Source organism: Prenolepis imparis, unplaced genomic scaffold (genome assembly GCF_030444845.1).
Source record: "Prenolepis imparis isolate NDT839.2.m4 unplaced genomic scaffold, iyPreImpa1.0 SCAF_175, whole genome shotgun sequence".
In the NCBI taxonomy this organism is placed as follows: domain Eukaryota; kingdom Metazoa; phylum Arthropoda; class Insecta; order Hymenoptera; family Formicidae; genus Prenolepis; species Prenolepis imparis.
In genome coordinates this window covers 40,445-66,005 of record NW_028141333.1, presented here as the reverse complement: position 1 = coordinate 66,005, position 25,561 = coordinate 40,445, and the positions used below count along the sequence as shown (strand labels likewise).

Here is a 25,561-nt window from a genome sequence, read left to right as displayed (position 1 = left end):
CTTTTTGGGGAAAATGTCTAAGAATCCTCATAAAAAAGTCGTAAAGATACCACCTACAAATATTGCACTCAGAAAACTCCTCCTCCTTTGTCGAAGCATCCCCCTCCACCCGCGTGACGTCAGCCCCCGCACCACCGAGATACCCCCGCCCCGCGTGACGTCATACCCCTCGCCCCGGAGAACCCCCCGCGCTCCGCACCCCCCTCAGAGGACCTGAGTTAGAACTCTCATAGTATATCTACTGACGTCGATTCAATAAATCAGGCATCGATCGCGAGAGCGGATCACGACTCGCAGGTAGAATTAATGTGCGGAGATTTCCGATATATCGAGACCGCGAGAATAAATCAGCCGCTATATATGGGAGAACGCAACTCGCGCGCGAAAGTGCGAAGGACCAAAGAATCAGCTGTAAAATCGAGTAAATCAATCCGCGCGTAAAATACATTATGTGGCTATGTGTAGAAATTTGACTAGTATTATATTACGGATGAAAGAGATCTATGGAATGACTTCTCTTTGCCCAATTAGAATTTTATAGGAGTCTAGAATCGGAAAAAATATAAAAATGCATTTTTAAATCTTTACACTTGTCAATTTTGATTCACCCAGAGATTAAAAAAAAATTTATTTTCTGTAAAACTTGACATATTTGAACTTGAAAATTGAATTTCTTCGAAAAAAATTTTTTTTTAATACCTTGAAAAAAAAATATTTAGAGAAAGAGAAAAACCATAAACTGAATATAATTTTCATAAACTGAAAGTATAAAGATAAAAATATTTTTTTATTCTAGATTTTAGATAATTTATCGAGGCCGAATCTTGGCTATCATATAAATGTGTATTATTGTTCTTTTGTATTTTAACATGTTTTGCAAATTTTTTATCTGTTTTTTATTATTAAAAAATATCTATTAATATTTTAGATTTTTATTTAGATAATAATTAAGAATTTTCTCTTAGAGTTTAAATACCCTGAAAATCATGGTAATCGTGGGACAATATGGTATGAAAAGAATTTTAAAAATATGTTTGATTAATTTTACCATACTTTTAGTAAATTTTACTATACTTTTAGTAAAATTAATCAAACTTTAAATAAAAATTTTGCACATGTTACGTCCGGCGGACTTCACGATTCTTTTCTTTCCCACGACCAAGGCGAAGTTTGTTGTTAGGTAAATAAGAAAGGAAGAAAAAAGATAATAATAATCTAAGCGGCACGTATATAATAAAACGAAAACGTGCCCAGCGAAACGGACAGCTGCAGATATCGTGAGCGACCGATAAATATTACAAAATCGGTAAATAAAAGAGACCAGGCGGAAAGATGCCGAAAGCGGATTCTTGCCGACACCCTCGCGAATAATAAGTTAAAATCACATATCGGCAAAACATAAAGACGGCGAGAACGCGCCGAAAGCAAATCCTTCCCTAGTAAAATTAGGGGAAAACAAATAATGAAAACGAAAGTGTGCAAAATAAGATAGCACACCTGCGGGTATTCTCGCGAGAAAGCGGCGAAAAATATAAAGATTAAAAAGATGCCACACGCATCGCCTCTCAGCAAATAAGCTCTAAGCCACACGCGAGGGCAATAAAGCGAGAACCCGCCGATAAAAGCGGCACTAACAAACGACAAATATCGCGATATAGGAAAAACTAACAACAAACACCGCCGCCGATATCGAAATCTCGAGAGGATAATAAAAATATAAACCTCAACAAATTCTCCATTGGTCAAAACCTAGGGCCCTAAACAAAAGCCCTGACCAATCCCGATAAACTTTTAAAGTCAAGAGACGCCTCCGGGACTGAAAGGGCGTTATTGAAAAATTCCCTATTCGTCAGGAAATATTAACAAACTAACGGGAAGGAGGAGCAAGAAGGTATATATACCCGTAACATCTCTCAGAGAATACCAATCTTTTCTCAAACCTACGCTCGCGGATCAATCGCGAAAAGTTGTATCACCATCCTTCGAGAGAATCTCGAACTCGTGAGCATTCGCAGTGACATTTGTGAAATCATCGTGTGCCCAGTGCTCACCGAGTACGACGATTTTCGCGAGTGAACAACTGCGAGTGGAACACCATCCTCACGGAGGAGTCCGTAGCCAGATTCACACCTGGAATAATTAACATCTACCTGCGCACTCCATAAGTAGTAAGTTATCAAGCACGCTACATCTCCACCCTTACTAATAATACTTAAAATAATTCTGGGACTTCAATTAAATTATAATTGTTTTCCTTTTTAATTTATTAATTTATTATCCTTGTTAAATTCTAACTTCGAAAAACTGTCCTTTCTTCCCCCATCCTTATCTCTCTCTCTCTCTCGAAATCACTGTGGATTTCCCGCGATAGCGGAGCAATCCGTGATTTCTATCATCCCCTTACCTTTTGAAATCACTCCGGATTTCCCGCGATAGCGGAGCAATCCGTGATTTCTTCCATCTCCTCTTTCTCTCGAAATCACTCTGGATTTCCCGCGATAGCGGAGCAATCCGTGATTTCTATCATCCCCTTACCTTTTGAAATCACTCCGGATTTCCCGCGATAGCGGAGCAATCCGTGATTTCTTCCATCTTCTCCCTCTCTCTCGAAATCACTGTGGATTTCCCGCGATAGCGGAGCAATCCGTGATTTCTATCATCCCCTTACCTTTTGAAATCACTCCGGATTTCCCGCGATAGCGGAGCAATCCGTGATTTCTTCCATCTCCTCTTTCTCTCGAAATCACTCTGGATTTCCCGCGATAGCGGAGCAATCCGTGATTTCTATCATCCCCTTACCTTTTGAAATCACTCCGGATTTCCCGCGATAGCGGAGCAATCCGTGATTTACTCTCTCTCACTCTCTATCTCTCTCTCTCTCTCTCTCTCTCTCTCTTGAATGAACAAATAAGTAATACAATAACTAACTAAATTATTAAATAATTAAAATATCAAAATTATATAAAAATAAATATATATATATATATATTTTTTTTTTCTCTTACAAGAACTCCCAGAGTTATTTTTCAGTAAAAACTCTTCTTGCCCGGTTACTTTATTATTCGCTCTCGTAGTGGAAAATCCAAGGAGACGACCCTCGCGAACCGCTGTTAAATTGGCGCGAAACCGGCGTAATAGGCGGTTAAAGAAAGCGTTGGCACGGAGTCTGGCTGCGGGCGAAACCTTCGGCTCCCTAGAAAAAATTAACACACCGATCCATACAGAGACAACTAATACATATCACCCTACGGTCTCTCCTATTTCCTCACCCGAACATATAGAAACCCCGCTGACGCCGTCTCCCGCTACCTCTGCTTCTGCAGAATTTTTCGATTCCCCGCGAACTCCTTCTCCTCTTTCTCCCGAACCCGCTATACCTCAGCGGGCCCCTTCCCCTCACTCCTCTGTTTCCTCTGAGGACGCCGATTCTCCGCGGAGCCCTTCTCCCTTTCTTCCCCCTGCTTCTCCCGAACGCCCTGAGCCACCTAGATCTCCGTCTCCGGCTCCCTCAACAATCACCCTTGAAGATTCTCCTCCCTCATCCCCAACGTCCTCGGTAAATAGGGAACATCCGGAAGGGTTTGAGGTAGTAGATATCAGCGACGACGATTCCGAAGAATCAGAATCGCCTGCCAAGCTCTCATACGAGCAATTCAGAGCTTGGCTGATAAACCAGCTCCCAGGGATACGAGAAGTCCCTGAGGAAGCTTTCACGATTGGTCCAGGCCCCGTAGACCACGAGGCCTTACGCGAATTTCTAGAGACCACCGATAGGAATAACATCATCCCCTGGTATGTTCCCGGGCGAAGATATCCTTTAGCCGTCCCTGCACACCTTCTCCTACGAACCTATCCCCCCTCCACCGCCATAATTACCGAACTCATATAACCTAGAAGTCTCTCTTACACGCACACACATGGACACTAATTTTATATACCTATTACCATTTAAATTATTGTAACCACCAATCGGGACCCTAAAATTTAAACAATAACTCTTACCCCTTTCTGCCCCGATTGAAGACCTCCGTACTAATGTATCACCCGCGACACATACACATACATTCACTCTTCATTAGCAACTAAGTCCGTCAATAATATTATTATGTATATAAATTCTTTCGTCTTTATATTAGGAATAAATTTATAAATTTCAAAATAAATGATTTTCATTTATTAATAACCCGTTCCCACTTATTCCCGTAAACCAGGATCGCACAAGGTCCCATCCTGCGTAAAAGAGATTAAATTCTCTTGCCAAAAAGGGACCACCGAGCGAACGGCCCTTTAAATAGAGTAAGAGCGACCCTTGCGGTCGTTGACCTATTTGGGCCCAGACGTTCGTTCGGGTCGAACAGACGGATAGTCTGCCGTCGTTCGAAAAGATAAATTTAGTTACGTCCTTCCTTTCGACTCTTCCTTCCTTGAGTCTGGACGTAACATAAATAAAATTTGGGGGCTCGTCCGGGATAGAAATGTGCGATTCCTGGTAGCGGTAATGAGTAAAGGAACAAGAGGTCAAACTGATAAAGATCAAATAGAAGAACTATATAAAACTGCATTAACAACACCACATAGAACACGCAAATCTAAATCTAAACCATCTGATTCCGAATTAATTCACACATCCACACCTTTAGTACCTTCAACTTCGACATCTCGCCAAATAAATTTTTCGTTAAAAGATCCTTCCTCAGAATTCGATTTAACTGAAAATACTTTAGTAGCCGAATCGCCCGAGCCAGATTCCGACGATTCCGCCGATATAACTACTGAAACAATAAAAGATCAAATCGAAAAATTTGATATCGAAAGCGATCCCGAAAATTTACTTTCTTTTAACATGGCGCAACCTAACCCCTTTGCTACCTTAAAATACGCGGTAGACGCCGTCCCCTTTTTTGACGGTAGTAACATTCCGCTAAATTATTTTATCGAGGGTTGCGAGGAAGCGAAAGCTATGCTTCCTAAGGAAGCAGAGGCTCAATTTACTAAAATTATAAGAACTAGAATAGTGGGAGAAGCGCGTCGAACAATTCGGGACGAAGATTTTGATACTGTATTGCAATTAACTACTTATTTAAAGAAAATTTATGGACCCACTAAAAATGTATATCAGTTACAAGGAGAACTAGGATGTATTTATCAAAGGAATGAAGAGGATGTCGTCACTTACGCAAATAGAGTTAAATTACTTGGAAAACAAATATTGGAAGCATATCGAAGTTCCGGTCACATTTTACCCAATCAAAATATAAAAACAACGGTAGAAAAAGACATGTGTAAGTGTTTTATTAGAGGGCTAAAGCCTGAAATAGAGCAAAGAATCACTAGAGATTTAGACGTACAAGAAACTGTCGCCGACGCCCTAAGGATAGAAAGAGAGCTTCGAGAGATGACAGGTTTGCGCCAAGGCCAAGGCGTTAAAACAGGCCAATCACCGTACACTAATCAAGTGCGGGAAATCTGTCAGATCTGTTTCAAAGAGGGACATGCCGCAAGTAGTTGTAGGAAGCTCGTTCAATTTTCCTTACAAGGGCACGATTTTCAAACGAATAACGGAACGGAGATTTTAATTTGCCAAATATGCAAAAAACGCGGCCACAGTGCGGATAAATGTCGCCAACGCGATCCTCGCGCTCGTCAGTCAGTAAACGTAATTCAAGAAAAAATTACTATATGTCAATTATGTTCAAAAACCGGCCACGACGCCAAATCATGCCGACAAACTACTTCCCAACAACAAATTAATAAATCGACGGTTACTTGTCAATGGTGTGAAAGGCCTGGCCATTCGGCTAGTAATTGTTGGAAAAAACAGAACGAGGAAAGAAGTTTGGAAAGTAGACCGAAAGTTTCATGCCAACTTTGCGATAAATTCGGACACTCCGCTAAGGATTGTCGTGTTAAAATAAATCAACAACTGACAACGAAGAACGATACATTCTGCAGATATTGTAAAGAACAAGGCCATCTCCTTGAAAATTGTCAGTTACGCAACGCAAGTAATAATCGTCGAAAAGAAAATAATCAGGGAAACTACACAGGTCCCTCGGGGTCGGGTGCACAACGGGGGACCGGACAGACTTCACACCCGTCGACATCTCAAGAAGTCAAGTAGGCCGTCAAACCATCGACATACGACCCGTAACAGTAAACCTCGATAAACATAGTCGCGTGCCTACTGTTCAGGTCCAAATTAACGAAATACCATCGCAAATAACCTTTCTATTAGACACGGGATCCGGACCAAATATAATCAAGGAAAATTTTATACCTAAAACTCTAAAAATTAACTATACAAATATATTAAAATTAAATGGTATAAATAATCATCCCGTATATACGCTCGGAGAAGTCGCTTTAAATCTCCTTGGAATTCCGATATCTTTCCATTTAGTATCTCGCGACTTTCCGATTCCACAATCCGGAATATTGGGAAATGATTTCTTTAAACAAACATCATCGAAAATAGATTACGCTCAAGGATATCTGACCGTATCCGAAGTTAACATACCGTTTTTCTCACCGGAATCTATAATAGTGTCTCCGAGATCCGAATCATTATTTTATGTAAGGATAGAAAACCCCGAAATAAAGGTGGGATATATACCAAAATTAAAAATAGAACATGGAATTTACTTAGGAGACACTATTGTAGAGAACATCTCCGGAAAAGCATATCTCAATGTTATAAGTACTTTAGACGAAGAAGTGGAAGTCCGCGTACCCACTTTGCGTTTAAAGCCGTTGGATCAATTATTTGACGACCATAAATCCGACTGTCCGACGGTCAACAATTACGATGAAGTTTCATCTATAAACGAAGAACCAATGAACACCAACGAAACTTATATTGATATCGAAGACGAAGAAGAAATTTTCGAGGATGAAGAAAAATTTACGGAAATAACTCGAAGGACAAACAAAATTAATGTTGACAAGGGGAATAAAAATTCTCCTGAAAATTTTAATAATTCAAAAATCCTTGGAGAGGGAAGTTACCAAACCTCTCCTGAAAATTTTAATAATTCGAAAATCCTTGGAGAGGGAAGCTACCAAACCTCTCCTGAAATTTCATATAATCCAACAATTAACGGAGAGGGAAGTTACCAAACCTCTCTTGAAAAATTGAATAATTCTAGTAAAGGGAAAAATTATCAAATCTCTCTCAAAAATTTAAATGATTCAAAATCCCTTGGAGAGGGAAGTTACCAAACCTCTCCTGGAGGGGATATTTCTAGAATTTCGGAGGGAAATTTCCAAACCTCGACAGAAAATTCTAGCTCCGTCAATTGCGAGGAGGGAAGTTACCAAACCTCACTACGCGATTTGACACAATCTTGTTCTAATTTAAGAGAGAAAAATTCCTTATCAATTCTAGATATCAAATTTCCGAAAGTTGGATTATTCACAGAAGACCACAATGACAAATTAAAGTCATCTCATGTCACTATAAAAGACCTTCTTGAAAAGGCACAAAAATATTTAAATATTGAAAAATTAAACATTAAAAACTCTAAACGCATGAAAAACAGAACCAAACCGTCTTCGAAAGTTTCGACGTCTTTATTAAATAAATCGCAAGAAATTATAGATAAATTTATGCGAAAACGAAAATCTAAACATAAAAGAAAACAACAACAAATTAACGATGCAAGCAACGATTTGCATAATTGTCTGGTGGTTTCCGAGAAAAAGGAGAAAGACCGCTTTATACAAATTACCGAATTATTACGATTGGAACATCTAAATGAAAAGGAACAAGAAAGTGTAAAGAAATTAATAACAAACAGTCAAAACCAATTTCATATTCCCGGAGAAAATTTAACTGCAACTCATGTACTCCAACATCAAATACCAACCACAGATGATCGACCAATTAACACTCGTCAATACAGATTCCCGCAACTACATAAGGAAGAAATAAACAAGCAGGTAGAGGAACTGTTAGAAGGAGGCATCGTAAAACCCTCACAATCGCCATACAATACGCCCATATGGATCGTGCCGAAGAAAGAGGACTCCAAAGGAAACAAGCGCTGGAGAATGGTCCTCGACTTTCGGGCTTTAAACGACAAGACCATCGGGGACGCATATCCATTACCTAACATCATAGATATATTAGATCAATTAGGGGGCGCGCAATATTTCTCTGTATGCGACTTAGCATCTGGGTTTCATCAGATAAAAATGGATCCTGCTGACAGTCACAAAACTGCATTCACTACTCCCTTCGGTCACTACGAATTCGATCGAATGCCTTTTGGATTAAAAAACGCTCCTGCAACATTTCAGCGCCTAATGGATTTAGTATTAACAGGATTACAGGGCGAAGAATTATTTGTTTATATGGACGACATTGTTATTTATGCTACTTCCTTAGAAGAACATGAACGAAAATATAACGCATTAATAGAACGACTTCGCGAAGCTAATTTAAAACTACAACCTGATAAATGTGAATTTTTAAAAACCGAAGTAATTTATTTGGGACACGTAATTGGCAGAGATGGAGTAAAACCAGATCCGAAAAAATTAGAGGCAGTACATAAATTTCCCCGACCAAAAACCCCAAGAAATATTAAGCAATTTTTGGGACTTGCCGGATATTACCGGCGCTTTATTCCAAATTTCTCTAAACTAGCAAAACCATTAACAAATCTATTAAAAAATGACACTCGTTTCGAATGGACATCAATTCAAGAAGAATCCTTCGAGATATTGAAACAAAAATTATGTGAAGAGCCAGTACTACAATACCCTGATTTCTCTCGACCATTTATTTTAACTACGGATGCGTCGGGTTTAGCCGTAGGAGGAATACTCTCACAAGGAGAAATAAACAAGGACAGACCTATCGCATACGCTTCCAGAACACTCACGGACGACGAAACGAAATACGACACTTACGAAAAGGAAGCACTAGCCATAATATATTGCGTTAAACACTTCAGACCATACTTATATGGAAGAAAATTCACCCTAGTTACAGATCATAAACCTTTAATGTGGTTTAAAAACGCGCAAGACGCAAATATGAGAATACTTCGCTGGAGATTAAAATTAGCGGAATACGATTACGACGTTGTTTATAAGGCAGGAAAAACTAACGTAAATGCGGACGCATTATCAAGAAACCCAGTAGATCTTGAAGAAATTGATTGCAAAATAATAAAAGAACGAAAAACATTAAATCCAAATAATCCAGAAGATGCAGAAATAATTTCCAGAATGCTGGAAGAAACCGATGACGAAGAAGAAGAAGACGACGATTTTCAACTATATCTGTCAGATACCGAAGAAATTGAAGGACCGATACTCGAAGAAGAACCCCCTGATAATAATGCCGATCCTATACCTTTTACCCCCGAAGAACTAAACGAACCTCCAGCGTCACAAACTATCGAAAAAGCGCTAATACATGATCCTCCAAAACAAAACAGAATGCAAACAAGAAGTCAGGCGACAAAACGAAATATTAAGAAAAATAATGAAAATCATAATAACAACAAAAACAATACTGAAAAGATAGAAGAAAGAAACGATCCGCCAGACAAAGATCAGGATAACAAAGAAACAGATGGAAAAGAAAGGGAAGAAAGCGATGACGACGAAGAAGAAATTATCAATAAAAATTTAAAATCAAGAAAAACAAAAATGAAACCTACTATCATTGAGAATAAAATAATTAAAAGCAACGTTATAGATTCTCGCGAACTATTATTTCTGCGAAAAGACAATGTCGCGTATTTTGTCGACATTTACGGAAAACCTTTAGACTCAGGATCTGAAAAACTCTTCGAAAGAAACGAACTCCCGAATATAGGACCCCTGGAGTTAGGTAAAGCGAAAGCAATAAAATACAAAACCTACTACCACATAGTCTTACCCATCAGTGAGACGGAACGAGAAGGCCCCACAGCGACTCTCAACCAAATTATCGCGGTCATACACGACTTACGAAATTTGACTGAAAATTTAAATTTAGGAACACTCAGCATTGCAAAAACAGAAATTATCAACAACGTTCCATGGAATAATATCAAATCGCAACTGCAATTAAGATTCATTAATTCCACTACCAAAATAATCATTTGCAACGGACAAATTAAATATCCACCGAAAGATCTACGATCCGTTATAATTGGTGAGATGCACTGTTCGCCGACCGGAGGACATCGCGGCGTCACTAAGACATACAATAGAATAAAACACAATTACTATTGGGAAAACTTAAAACTAGACGTTCAAAGATACATACAACAATGTTTGCAGTGCCAACTGAGAAAATTAGTACGCGTCAAAACAAAACAGCCTATGATAATCACAGACACACCAGGCTCTTCTTTCGACAAGGTAGCCATGGATATTGTCGGACCTTTACCCAAGACAGAAAGAAACAGCGAATACATTTTGACCTTACAAGATCAGCTGACCAAATACTGTATGGGTATACCATTACAAAACCAAACCTCCGAAACTATCGCAGAAGCTTTCGTAGATCGTTTCATCTGCATATTCGGAGCGCCAAAGGCAATATTAACGGATCAAGGAAGAAATTTTATCAGTGATTTAATGAGGAAAATCGCAAAATTATTTAAAATTCGTAAATTTCGTACTACTGCCTTCCACCCACAATCTAACGGATCTTTGGAAAGATCGCATCACGCATTAGGAGAATATTTAAAACAATACGCAAACGAACAAAAACAGTGGGATAGATGGATAAGCCTTGCAATGTTCAATTATAATACTAATGTACACGAAGCAACCAGACATACACCGTACGAATTAGTCTTCGGAAAAATAGCCAGAATTCCTTCGAACGAGCTTTTACCTCCAAGCGACCAATTAGCGAATTACAACGATTATCTAGTAAACCTCGTTACACAACTTCATACAATTCAAGGAAATGCTCGTGAAAACGTTATCGAAGCAAAACACAGATCGAAGAAATATTACGATAGAAAGATTAACCCCCAAACCTTTAAACCAGGAGACCATGTATTTCTCTTAAAGGGGCCAAAACCCGGAAAATTCGGGGATCACTATACAGGACCTCATGAAGTACTGGAAATATTAAATAAAAATAATGTAAAAATTAGAATAAAGAAAAATAGCCGAATCGTGCATCCTAATCGATTGCGAATTTCCTACATTAAAACCACTAAATAATCAACAAAAAGGATTAATTTTCCACAAAAATAAATGTTTTTTTTTTTTTTTATATATATATATATATATATATATATATATATATTAAAAATACAAAATATAATATTAATAAAAATAAAGTAGAAATACATAAAGGTTATAAGAGGAAAAAGATACACACACCTACAAAAATAATTAATATTTCAGATGGATCGCAAATTCAGACGAATAATCGCAATATTAATAATACTAGCAGTATACCTGCATCCAACACATGGGCTAATAGGATATGACTGTGGATCTTCCTCCGCAAACCTAACCACGCTATCACTGTTAAACATCGAGGAATGCGATATCCCTCGTAAAGAAATTAAACCGGATCAAGTTTACGTGCAGCTGTTACAAATTAATGAATTCGAAGCAGTGCACGTAATACAGTGCAAAGTTGAAATCGACCGATTAGTCAAGAAATGCGGAATGTTTTCTCACACAATGGATGTACATAACGGAAAATATTCATATATAGAAGAAATAACTCGCGAGGCTTGCAGGCGAATGCATAGTTACGGAAGTTATCAAGTAGGAAGCACTCTTATCTCAGGACTTAAATCCAATAGCACAATAACCAGACCGATTACGTTAGCTGGTCAAGTAGACAACTACGGCGAATGCCACGGAGGAGCATACTCAGATCCTTACGGAACATGGTCGGATGTCATTGTAGTCGGAACTGTAAAAATCACATTACAGGATTACACTGCCGACGTACGCATCAACACTAATAAAGTACAACTCAGATCCGGCATTACTTGCCAACTCGGCTCTACACATTGCATAGACATCGAAGGAGGAGACACGTATTGGAATACCGTACCTGCAGGTCCCTGTAAATTTAATAACTATGGAATATTATTCGAGGGGTACGCCTACAAAATAATTGACGACGAGCAAGGCCAAACAGTATATTCTCTCACCACACAAGACACAATATTCGCCCTAACCAGTAAAGGCAAACAAGATGTCTGCGGATATTCGATAATACGTACCGAACATCCTAAATTAATGATTTTCGAAACTGTACGAGGAACCGTCGTTTTCAAAAAACAATCGCGCGTTTCAAATCTCGATATCTTCACGTACATGAATTCTAAGTTTGTTTACGTGGAAAAACATATTCGCACGCAAATTAATCAACTTTACCATGACATTTTATTACAACAATGTAATTTAGAGCAACGAATGCTACAAAACGCTTTGGCCATAGCCACACAATCTCCAGATATTTTTGCATATCATCTAATGAAAGGGCCCGGCTATATGGCTCTACTAGCTGGAGAGGTTATTCACATCGTAAAATGCGTACCCGTCGAAGTCAAGCTCGCTCAAACAAACCGATGCTACAACCAACTACCCGTGCTTCGGGAAAATCAAACGTATTATTTAACTCCACAAACGCACATATTATTGCAACAAGGAACGCAAACCACTTGTAACACATTAGCACCCGCCATGTATCAGCTAGGAGATTCTTGGTACAAATTTATGCCAAGACCAGTGGATACCATACCGCCGGTCACTATAAAACCATTGACTAAGCCTGTATGGAAATACATCAGCCCAGGATCGCTCGCCACCAGCGGTATATACACGGAAACAGATTTAAAGGACCTACGAGATCATATAATGTTTCCAGCCGAACGACCTGCCGTCCTCAACTCCCTAGCGAGAGGGGTGATGGGAAAAACCATATCCCTGGAAGGGGGATCAATCTCCAATTTACTTGATACAAACACCATAGAAAAAATAGCAATATCTACATGGAACAAATTCTGGAATAAATTTCTATTTTTCGGGAATCTCAGCGCTGGACTAATCGGAATATACCTGAGCATCAGAGTCATAAAACTGACGCTAGACACAATAGTACACGGCTACGCCTTACACACAGTGTACGGGTGGTCCTTGTACCTGCTAGGAGCCCTATGGGACTCCCTAACACATCTACTAATACATTTGAAAACAAGGCAATCGAAAAAATCGAAAGCCAGCGTGCCGGTTCCCTATACCCAAAATAACGAGACACCTGAAACCATCCACACAGAAAACAACACAACTCCAACAGCTACCTACCCCCTCCTTCCCCCACGGGAAGATACTACATATACCTTGGAGCTTAAAGAAGCGAAATTTTAACGAGCAAGGCATACCGCCAATTACAATAACCCCCCCCCGGTTTTCTTCACATATCAAGCAAGGCATACCGCCAACACAATAAACCCCCTTTTTGGATCTCCCCATGCACCAAAAACAGTAAAATTTTTTTTTATATACAGAAATGGAAACCTCTTACATCGACACTGAATTCTTGACTCGCGGTCGCCTGAAGGTGACCGTGGTAAGAGCGGAATCACCCTTGCTGTTTTGGGTACAACTAAAAAATAGCGCAAGGGAACTCCTGGAAATGGAAGAAGAAATCCAATTCCGGATGGATAGGAGAGCCAATTCATTGCTCGTATACCCTCACCATATGAAGGAGGACTTAGAGGTCGTGGTTAAAGACAAGAAAGGATGGAAGCGAGGGTTTATACAAAGCATAAATAAAAACACTTGGATGGTCAAAATAATGCTCGGCGACTGGGGAAGAACAGTGTGGCGCCGTATGAGCGAAGTGTATCACCTAGAAGACCGTTTTAAGGGGGTATCCTGGCAAGCCATAATATGTGGATTAGCCCACACCGCAGCCCCTAATGGTAGGCAAACGTGGCCAATAATGACACGAGACCTGTGTCGACTCCTTTTAGAGGGACAAGATGGATGGATAAATATAGTCCATCCTCTAAGAAAGGGTGCGGCCCTGGTGAAACTCCATATGGAGACCACCAAAATGTTCGATAGAGCATATAACTTTAGGGACGCGCTAATTCGGATTGGCCACGCCGAACTTTGCACAAAAATCACCGCCGACGTGGAACCCTCAGTCTAAAAAAAAAAAAAAAAAAAAAAAAAAAAAAAAAAAAAAAAAAATATATATATATATAACCAGAATTATGTATTAACTTAGAGTTATTGTAGCATTTAAATAATTCTATATATTCTAAATTTTTATTACTCCACTATTCATTTGAAATCTGAATTGTGTATTAATTCAGAATTACTCTAGTGTTTAACAATAAGTATTCCTATAGACCCTAAATTTTCTTTACCTTACTACTACTTCGTTTGAATTTTGAATTATGTATTAGTTAGAATTACGCAAGCGTTTAAGTACTCCCATATATCCCAAATATTAATTACTATTATCATTAGTCACTATATCACTACCTTTCCTCTTTATATTATGTACTTCTTTTGCATATTATAATTATAGCGTCATTATTGATGCTACACATTATCATATCATATTATTTTTTTTTTGTATTAATTACTATTAGACCATATATATATATTGAATCGTTATTGGTAATATTTCAACATTTGCGTTCTTAGATTTCAGTTTTTTTGTATACTTATCATGAATATATGTGTTTCTTCTTTAATTACATGCGCAAATTTATACCTTATACTTAACCTCATAATAATAATACTTTGTAAACAAGTGGAACCATTTTCTATCTTAATTACATCATTATCGTCAAAACATACTGCCTGATCATCGGTTGCAGTATAACAATGCCAGTATATCACCATCTTCAATGGACACCCGAGATGCCGGAAGAAGTACGCCAAGGCCCAATCGACGGTGTTAAACCAGGAGACCACCCCGAAACATACCGAAATCTAACAGAACTCCGGTGTGTTACATTAATGGAGGGTGAAATCTATCAAGATACGACTGACTGCAGCAAAATTTGTCAAGAATGCTATGGTAAAATATCAGCCGAGGAAAACCAAGAATATGCAACAATACCACCGCATAATTTGGTCCACGAAATATCAGCTGGCGACCAAACAAATTGCACTAAATGCAATAAAGTAATAGTAACAATCAAACCGGCAATAAACTGCAGGGACTGCATAGAAGAATATCTATACGTCGACCAGACATACTTGGCCGAAGGCTGGGGTCAAGCTGTGATCCCCAGAGGGGTAGAAGAGCAATAAAAGGAAGGGACCTGCTACTTGACACCAGAGAACTGACATTTACTACTGACGAAAATCAGGCAGATAAAAACGTGCCTAAATTCTTTTCTTTTCTTTATATATAACATATATATATTTTATATATATATATATCCCTCTATTTTCATTAGAATTTTCATACGATAGAAAAAGGGCTCCACACCAGCGTTACATGTATTAGCGGTACTAAATTTAAATAAATAAGTACAATTAAAAATAAGCTATAAGTAAATTGTATAAAAAGCGAGGAAAGGACGAAAGAACAAAGGAAGGGGTTATGGTGGTCGCCTTTTCTTTCCTCCTTTTCTACAAAATATTTAAATAGTAATTAGGAACTCAAAGAAACACATTTAATAAAAACAGAATTAAATGTGAGTCTTTCTACCAAATCGGCAAGTCGTGGCAAGAAAAGAATCGAATTATTCCTCACAGATTCTTTTTGCAAATGTTGTGTTTTTACACCCCCAACATTTGTCTAAGGCGGGGGGTGTTACGTCCGGCGGACTTCACGATTCTTTTCTTTCCCACGACCAAGGCGAAGTTTGTTGTTAGGTAAATAAGAAAGGAAGAAAAAAGATAATAATAATCTAAGCGGCACGTATATAATAAAACGAAAACGTGCCCAGCGAAACGGACAGCTGCAGATATCGTGAGCGACCGATAAATATTACAAAATCGGTAAATAAAAGAGACCAGGCGGAAAGATGCCGAAAGCGGATTCTTGCCGACACCCTCGCGAATAATAAGTTAAAATCACATATCGGCAAAACATAAAGACGGCGAGAACGCGCCGAAAGCAAATCCTTCCCTAGTAAAATTAGGGGAAAACAAATAATGAAAACGAAAGTGTGCAAAATAAGATAGCACACCTGCGGGTATTCTCGCGAGAAAGCGGCGAAAAATATAAAGATTAAAAAGATGCCACACGCATCGCCTCTCAGCAAATAAGCTCTAAGCCACACGCGAGGGCAATAAAGCGAGAACCCGCCGATAAAAGCGGCACTAACAAACGACAAATATCGCGATATAGGAAAAACTAACAACAAACACCGCCGCCGATATCGAAATCTCGAGAGGATAATAAAAATATAAACCTCAACAAATTCTCCATTGGTCAAAACCTAGGGCCCTAAACAAAAGCCCTGACCAATCCCGATAAACTTTTAAAGTCAAGAGACGCCTCCGGGACTGAAAGGGCGTTATTGAAAAATTCCCTATTCGTCAGGAAATATTAACAAACTAACGGGAAGGAGGAGCAAGAAGGTATATATACCCGTAACATCTCTCAGAGAATACCAATCTTTTCTCAAACCTACGCTCGCGGATCAATCGCGAAAAGTTGTATCACCATCCTTCGAGAGAATCTCGAACTCGTGAGCATTCGCAGTGACATTTGTGAAATCATCGTGTGCCCAGTGCTCACCGAGTACGACGATTTTCGCGAGTGAACAACTGCGAGTGGAACACCATCCTCACGGAGGAGTCCGTAGCCAGATTCACACCTGGAATAATTAACATCTACCTGCGCACTCCATAAGTAGTAAGTTATCAAGCACGCTACATCTCCACCCTTACTAATAATACTTAAAATAATTCTGGGACTTCAATTAAATTATAATTGTTTTCCTTTTTAATTTATTAATTTATTATCCTTGTTAAATTCTAACTTCGAAAAACTGTCCTTTCTTCCCCCATCCTTATCTCTCTCTCTCTCTCGAAATCACTGTGGATTTCCCGCGATAGCGGAGCAATCCGTGATTTCTATCATCCCCTTACCTTTTGAAATCACTCCGGATTTCCCGCGATAGCGGAGCAATCCGTGATTTCTTCCATCTCCTCTTTCTCTCGAAATCACTCTGGATTTCCCGCGATAGCGGAGCAATCCGTGATTTCTATCATCCCCTTACCTTTTGAAATCACTCCGGATTTCCCGCGATAGCGGAGCAATCCGTGATTTCTTCCATCTTCTCCCTCTCTCTCGAAATCACTGTGGATTTCCCGCGATAGCGGAGCAATCCGTGATTTCTATCATCCCCTTACCTTTTGAAATCACTCCGGATTTCCCGCGATAGCGGAGCAATCCGTGATTTCTTCCATCTCCTCTTTCTCTCGAAATCACTCTGGATTTCCCGCGATAGCGGAGCAATCCGTGATTTCTATCATCCCCTTACCTTTTGAAATCACTCCGGATTTCCCGCGATAGCGGAGCAATCCGTGATTTACTCTCTCTCACTCTCTATCTCTCTCTCTCTCTCTCTCTCTCTCTCTTGAATGAACAAATAAGTAATACAATAACTAACTAAATTATTAAATAATTAAAATATCAAAATTATATAAAAATAAATATATATATATATATATTTTTTTTTTCTCTTACAAGAACTCCCAGAGTTATTTTTCAGTAAAAACTCTTCTTGCCCGGTTACTTTATTATTCGCTCTCGTAGTGGAAAATCCAAGGAGACGACCCTCGCGAACCGCTGTTAAATTGGCGCGAAACCGGCGTAATAGGCGGTTAAAGAAAGCGTTGGCACGGAGTCTGGCTGCGGGCGAAACCTTCGGCTCCCTAGAAAAAATTAACACACCGATCCATACAGAGACAACTAATACATATCACCCTACGGTCTCTCCTATTTCCTCACCCGAACATATAGAAACCCCGCTGACGCCGTCTCCCGCTACCTCTGCTTCTGCAGAATTTTTCGATTCCCCGCGAACTCCTTCTCCTCTTTCTCCCGAACCCGCTATACCTCAGCGGGCCCCTTCCCCTCACTCCTCTGTTTCCTCTGAGGACGCCGATTCTCCGCGGAGCCCTTCTCCCTTTCTTCCCCCTGCTTCTCCCGAACGCCCTGAGCCACCTAGATCTCCGTCTCCGGCTCCCTCAACAATCACCCTTGAAGATTCTCCTCCCTCATCCCCAACGTCCTCGGTAAATAGGGAACATCCGGAAGGGTTTGAGGTAGTAGATATCAGCGACGACGATTCCGAAGAATCAGAATCGCCTGCCAAGCTCTCATACGAGCAATTCAGAGCTTGGCTGATAAACCAGCTCCCAGGGATACGAGAAGTCCCTGAGGAAGCTTTCACGATTGGTCCAGGCCCCGTAGACCACGAGGCCTTACGCGAATTTCTAGAGACCACCGATAGGAATAACATCATCCCCTGGTATGTTCCCGGGCGAAGATATCCTTTAGCCGTCCCTGCACACCTTCTCCTACGAACCTATCCCCCCTCCACCGCCATAATTACCGAACTCATATAACCTAGAAGTCTCTCTTACACGCACACACATGGACACTAATTTTATATACCTATTACCATTTAAATTATTGTAACCACCAATCGGGACCCTAAAATTTAAACAATAACTCTTACCCCTTTCTGCCCCGATTGAAGACCTCCGTACTAATGTATCACCCGCGACACATACACATACATTCACTCTTCATTAGCAACTAAGTCCGTCAATAATATTATTATGTATATAAATTCTTTCGTCTTTATATTAGGAATAAATTTATAAATTTCAAAATAAATGATTTTCATTTATTAATAACCCGTTCCCACTTATTCCCGTAAACCAGGATCGCACAAGGTCCCATCCTGCGTAAAAGAGATTAAATTCTCTTGCCAAAAAGGGACCACCGAGCGAACGGCCCTTTAAATAGAGTAAGAGCGACCCTTGCGGTCGTTGACCTATTTGGGCCCAGACGTTCGTTCGGGTCGAACAGACGGATAGTCTGCCGTCGTTCGAAAAGATAAATTTAGTTACGTCCTTCCTTTCGACTCTTCCTTCCTTGAGTCTGGACGTAACACACAATAATAGAAAGTATTCTATTTTTTGATTCGCTAGAGAATATAACTTTATAATATATATGTCAGAGATATCTCGTTTTTTCCAAAATATTACGCAGTAAATACTCCGCTAAAATTCGGTGTATTAACGACAATTACAATCATTTGATTCTTATGTATATCGCTGCGATAAAAAAGTCATCTGTAAAATATATCGACCAACGAGGTATCGATAGTCACCTTGAGAAACGTATGTAAAAACGTGAACATAAATCCAAATTAGCAGCAACATCGGTCTTCTCCTTTCTCCTTTTCTTTACCGAGAATGACAATAAATCGTGATGCGAAACTATCGATCGCTCGAATACCACTGATTCTCGTTTTTCGAGGCGGTACCTTTCTCTTCGAACTTAACACTTGAAATAATTTTGAGAAAAAAATCGATCTTTATTTACTATATGTCGTACGATGCCGATCTTGTTAAATAAATTAATCGTAAGATGTGACGTAGGATCGAAATTTATTTCGAGAATTGTAATCGCGAAAAGTCTAAAATTAAACATTGAAAGATTTAAATTGCAAGTAAATTAATGAACTGGATTTAACGTTATATTAATTAATGCTAAAGCTAATTATGATATTGCTACGTCCATCTACAAATTGCATCGATACTAAGAGTCTTTTCTATAGTCGAATAAAAAAAAGAGATTTTTCTATTTAAATGAATGACAGAATGACACAAGGCATATTGATAATAAATAATAACACGCTTCGATGAAAAAATAAGCTATAATATATAAAATCTATAAAATTTTTTTCATCGAATTATTTTGGAAGTATATTGAGTTTATATTGTGTGTGTGTAAATTATTAAATATTTCAGAGTGGCAATAAATAATCACGAATATTAATAAAAGTGTTAATAGTTGATGAACAATTCTATTTAAATAGAATCTAAGATTAAATTAAATGTACAGTTCGTATTTGTTTCGAAAAAAATTTGCGTGATTTTAATAAAACTAGGGAAAGAATAGATTGTTATATTCGCAGTAACTGAACTTTATTATTTTAAACTTCATTGATTTATTAAAATAAAATTTATTAAAAACTTTTCTCTCTTTTTCTCTCTATCGAAAATAATATCTATATTTGCATATATAGACCTAGATAATCTTTAATAGATAGATAAATTCAATCTTTTTAATAAAACAATTTTAGAAAATAAAACTTTTTATGAATTTTAAATAAAATAATAGAACATATTTGTATAATTTCTTAATCATTTTTATTTTAATGCTTCTCTTTTTTTATCTTTTTCTGCCTTTCTTTCTAAACCTTTTGTAAATCTAAATTTAAAATATATATTCTAAATATTCTAAAAAAGTAATATTATATATGAATGTTTATAGTGAAATAAAAAAAGAGCGCAATTAATAAAATAATTAATTCTACTCACGAAATGTGTTCTTGATTTACAATTTATTATAGACATGCATCAAATCATAATTTACCAATAGTGTTAACAATATTTTGAGCTGAGTAATACGTAGATTTTAAAATGGACATAGATGACGTATTGCCACACAGTTGAATAAACAAGGCTTGGCAAGCGTTTCATGAAGAGCACTGAATAACCATTCTTTGGTACGAGAGAAACCTTCTCTCTAGTAACACATAACACATTTCATTCACGAAGACCAAGAGTATCTTATTTCGTTAGATGGCTCTTGCAGTTCGTATCGGCGATGTATTTGCAAAATTTTATCCTTCTTTTTTTAGAATATAGCGTAAATAAATATTTAAATCCTATTTTTTTCTTACGTAAAATATAAGTCAGTTTTAATTTTGCATACATAAACTATAATATATGAAATATTTTTCTGAAAAATTGATATACAAAAGCTTCCTAACTGCGTTTTTATTACTTTACACATAACTCTGGCAAAAGTTTTACATTTTAGATAAAACATGATTCAAAATATATTTTTTTTTATTTACAACATTTTTCAGAGTTGCGCTCTTCATTGTTTTTCGAATGTTTATTCTATGTATTTTGTACGTATTATATTAACAAAAATTTACTCAATAATTCAAACTTAAAGTTTAAAAAAATTATCGAATGAAATATAGAAATTCTTAAAATATAAAATTTAAAAAGAGTATAACGAAGTAAAGATACATTGCCACACAGTTGAATAAACTTACAATATTTTGTGTGCTTTATATTGCTATTTTTATATTCTAATAATTTCCTAAATATTTAACCCAAATTATTGCCAATTACAAAATCTTCATTTACTGAATTTTCAACGTCTGAATTTATTAATTACAAACGATGTAAACGAGCTTTTTGATAACATACAAATGCTTGTATTATTCCTTGTTTAATTGATTTGAATACTCTATTTGTCATTACTTCCAAGTAGTGCTGAGAGAGATTAGCTAATCCATTGGATTATCCTCTAATACTCTAACCGATCGAAGGGAGAGATGAGGCGTTACGTATATGCCATCGCAAAGCAACCTCAGCTTATATCATATTGCGCGTAACTTACCTTGTCTAGCATGCTCGTGTGTGTTGTGTAGAGGTTTCCGTTTAAGTCGTAACTTCTGTACACCTGTAGAATTGACCTGTAGAGTAGCCAAGAGAAACGTAATCGACATTCTTCCCAATGACGCGTAATGACTCAACACTGAGGACGAAGCGCGATTGTGAATCATATTTCTGTGACCTGAAAATCTTTTTTAACGAAGGTCACATTCATTGCCGTTTGTGTGTATGTGTATGGGTGCTTATATAGGTACCTTTGATGCTGAGTCACGTATATTTTTAACGCGATCGTATATGCGTAATTTTTTTTCCATATAAGACAGTAAAAATTGCGATCCTTATGTTGGACATAAATTTAGGCGAAGAATCCGGCACTAATGTTTTATTATCGTCGCTGTCGTCAGTGGCGGATAAAAACACCGTGTCTCCTTCGGTTTCGTTTAACTCCCGACCGTATGACTTTGAACGCGACAGTGAAGTTTTCGGGATGGAGCTTCCACGTGGCAGAGTTTTTTTAATATGCAGAGATCTACGAGTGATCGTAGTCAATAAATCGCGATTCCCTATAAGACTGGAGGGTGTACCTATGTCTTGCAGTAATTGAGCAAACTGAATTTCTCGATAGCTTTCACTGTTTTTCTCTCACGTACCGCGTTGTTTATAAAATCGCTAATATTCGACCCCGCTACAACATCACCCTCTATAGTCACGAGTCCGCGTCTATCCCAGCTAATCTTCGATGACTGAATATTTCGCAAAAATTTCAATAACGCGTTTGCTTTAAAACGATAAGTTTGCGGTACACTGCTGAGTATTTCTTTATCTTTTCCGCAGATTGAGCGCGTTTCTTCCCGAAACTACTCTCACTAACGGTACCATCACTGCTGATTGAAGTATTTTTATGAGATTGAATTTCCATAAGGTCGTCATCAACGGGCAAATCGATATCTTTATTATGATCGCCTTCGCCTCCGTCGCTGTCAACATTACTTGTGTCGTCGACGTTACCACGTGTATCCTCGCGTGAGTCATTGCGTAAGCGTTTTTTCACTTCTCGAACAAAGTGAAGATAACGCTGAAGTACTTCTTTATACAATTTCCATCTTTCGCTTTCATCTAGAGGAGTTGCGAGGTTAAGAATATGCCACATTTCCGCGTCGAGTCGCGATAAGGGGGTTCCTGGAGTCCGTACGGTGTTATTATTATTATCGTTTTCCCCGTCAGATATCGTATTTTTTTTCTTCGGCGAGTTATCCAGGGTTATTGTAGTTTTTGTTATTTCCGGTTGTAGCTGTTGATGCTGCATTTGTCGCATTCTTTCGAGATTTTCCGTAGAAATCAGCACCATTTTTTTGCTTTTTCCATTATTCCGTACAGCGAACAAACGCGTCTGTTTTATTCTTTTCGAATCCCAGATGTAATATTTGCAAGCTTTTTTCACTCATCGATAATCCGGGATAATAAAGCGCCGAGCAAAGGAGCGATAAGATAGGGTAAAAACTCACCGCGCTGTACTAGTAGATTTCTCTTAGTTTTCCAGTTGTCGCGTTTTAGAGCGATGCGCCGAAGAATAGATTTATGCTTGGCTAATCGCGTATTTTCGTGATTCTTGAGCTCTACGTTACCCTCAAGCGTATTATAAATACACTCTTGAATGCACTTAATGAGATTATTGTCGGCAGAACGTAAGAACGATGATCTTTGATTTTTTTTCAGATAACATAGAGTTTTTAAATGACAGGCGTTTCTCTCGCCGATGGAACGTCTGGCAATTTTTATCGCGTTGTCGGGTGAATTTTTTGACGTCGTTGACGTCTTTTTTTGTTGTCTTTTCCTGCGTGTTACCATTACGCTAAAATTGTGCAACTGAAAAGATACGCGTGCAAGCGCTCTCCTTTTATATGTCCTTCGCTACTGTTCTACTGATCGATCTACGAGGAACGTACACGTAATGCATCGTATCGTTGAGAAAGATACACGTACGAAATCGATATTCGTTTGGAGTCGATTGTTTCAGATCGAGCAATAAATACCCGTGAGGTCGCGAAGTAGCGTCGTGGTATGCTTCTTCTAGAAATTTTGGATCGTCGGGATATACTTGACGCGCGAGATGACGAATTTGAGCATGATCGCGCGGATTTTTGAATATTACTATATAATAGGAACGAAGTAAAGTCGACCCAACTAGCCAAAATTATATTTATTTAAAAAACACACAACGTTTCGACCATATGGATGTGGTCCTTATCAAGTGTAATATTCATTAGTAGGGGTGCAGCCAAATTAACGATAACGTCAACTTTTCCATAATATAGTTACAACATATTTAAATAAACATAACATAAATTCAATTTTGTCAAACCATTTGAAAGAGAGAAAAAGAGAAAACGATCGTTATGATGATTCGTCAAAAACCTTACTATATAATTAGCGTTGAGAGATATACTCGTTGTCCGTGGCCTTGGTGGAAAAGATTTTGCGAGATGAGTATAACGCTGAGATTCTTATGACTTCCTTTGGTAAACAGATCGACGATAGCGTCGCACGATGACGATTCCCTCATAAGATCGTCAATTATCACTAATTTTGGAGATAGCGGATCGTTGGAATAGTCTTCCGGTCGCGGTAACCCCTCGTGAAATTCGATTGTATTTTTCTTTATTTTTAGCAAAGTATTACCATAGCCACTCTTGTGTACATTGTTTTTTTCTTCTTCATTATTTTCACTCGTATCACATTGCAGATGTTGATACGCATCTTGCCATTCGGCGTAATAAAATAAAATTCTCTCGAATTTCGCACATGGCGGATAAATATCGAAGAAAAGTTTTTAATAAAATCGTTTTTCCGCATCCCGTAGGTCCGCAGACGATCGACGTCCAGGGATGTTTTCAGCGCACGTCCATTCGCGTAAAACCTAGTTTATTTCGCGAAATAAACTAGGTTTTACGCGTAAGTTCATAAATAAAAAAGGTAAAGAGTAACTTAATATCAATAACTCGCGTATAAAAATACGCACGCGTATTGAATATTTTTAATATATATCTCGAGTCGGGAATAAGCTTATTAGCGTCCCACAGAGGCCCCACCGCGGCGGCCGCATGCTCGCGCTAACGATCTCGGGCGCATCGTGCCAGCTGACGAGCCGATGCGCGTCGAGGTGCGCTGCTAATTAGCGTATTCGTAGAATGCTCGCGACAGCGTGTATCTCCAGCGCTAACAACGATGATAGGCTACGTATGTGACTGAGAGAATCTCGCAAGAAGAAAATTCGTACTTTGATTTTTACTAAAAACGTAATTTTTTTTAAAGAAAAATATTTCCTTTTAGTCAAGTAGGTTTTCGAGAAGAGGTAAATAATTTTTTGATGAAAAGAACTTTTGTGAAACTTTTATTATTAGACTTTATTTCACGGAAAAAAATTAGTTAGTTTAAAAAATAAATTATAAAGTTATAAATGTTTAAATTTTACATTTTATTTACTTTTCTCCTTATTAGTTACATTTATTTTGCTCGATTTTATCTAACAATAGTAAAATATATATTAAGAGAATTTTTCGGGGAAAGGTTCCTCAGGATATATAAAGGATTAAATAATCTCTAATGAAACAAATTTTAAGAAAAAATTTTATTTAATCTTCTTACATTGTAAAAAAATACTTTGTACGTGTAAAATCCTAATAATAAAATTAAAAAAGTTTTATTTCACATTTTTTATTTTACAATTTTTCACTTATTAAATATAATTAAAATTTTTCTGTTATTACAAATATTTTTTCTAATTAAGATATATCCATAATTTATATTCTATCCTATTCTGCACTATAATATATCCTATACTTTTCAAAAATTTATATTATTTTTACAAGACAATTTTACAATTACTTATCTATTTTATTATATCTACATTTTGCTATATAAAGTGAAAAACGCGCGAAGG

At 37.9% G+C, this 25,561-nt stretch overlaps 2 protein-coding genes across 3 annotated transcripts; both read left to right on the top strand.

The window, feature by feature from the left end:
* The first annotated feature begins 1,934 nt into the window (after positions 1-1,934).
* On the top strand, positions 1,935-14,161 carry LOC145947881 (uncharacterized). 2 transcript variants are annotated; one of them, XM_083057659.1, is made up of 2 exons: positions 1,935-2,168; positions 11,365-14,156. In XM_083057659.1, exon 2 carries the CDS (start codon positions 11,365-11,367, stop codon positions 13,348-13,350), a length of 1,986 nt encoding a protein of 661 aa, XP_082913785.1. In that variant the 5' UTR covers positions 1,935-2,168; the 3' UTR covers positions 13,351-14,156. The 2 variants fall into 2 exon arrangements, with proteins under 2 accessions (XP_082913785.1, XP_082913787.1); XM_083057661.1 differs by lacking the exon at positions 1,935-2,168 and having other exon boundaries at positions 11,287-12,675; positions 13,835-14,161.
* Positions 4,742-7,045, top strand: LOC145947882 (uncharacterized). Its single transcript, XM_083057662.1, has one exon. The coding sequence runs from the start codon at positions 4,844-4,846 to the stop codon at positions 6,119-6,121; it is 1,278 nt and encodes a 425-aa protein (XP_082913788.1). The 5' UTR covers positions 4,742-4,843; the 3' UTR covers positions 6,122-7,045.
* Positions 14,162-25,561: the final 11,400 nt, after the last annotated feature.

Excerpts from the sequence above, each read along its gene's own strand:
- LOC145947882 (XM_083057662.1), top strand. The coding sequence starts at position 4,844 with ATGGCGCAACCTAACCCCTTTGCTACCTTAAAATACGCGGTAGACGCC.
- LOC145947881 (XM_083057659.1), top strand. The coding sequence starts at position 11,365 with ATGGATCGCAAATTCAGACGAATAATCGCAATATTAATAATACTAGCA.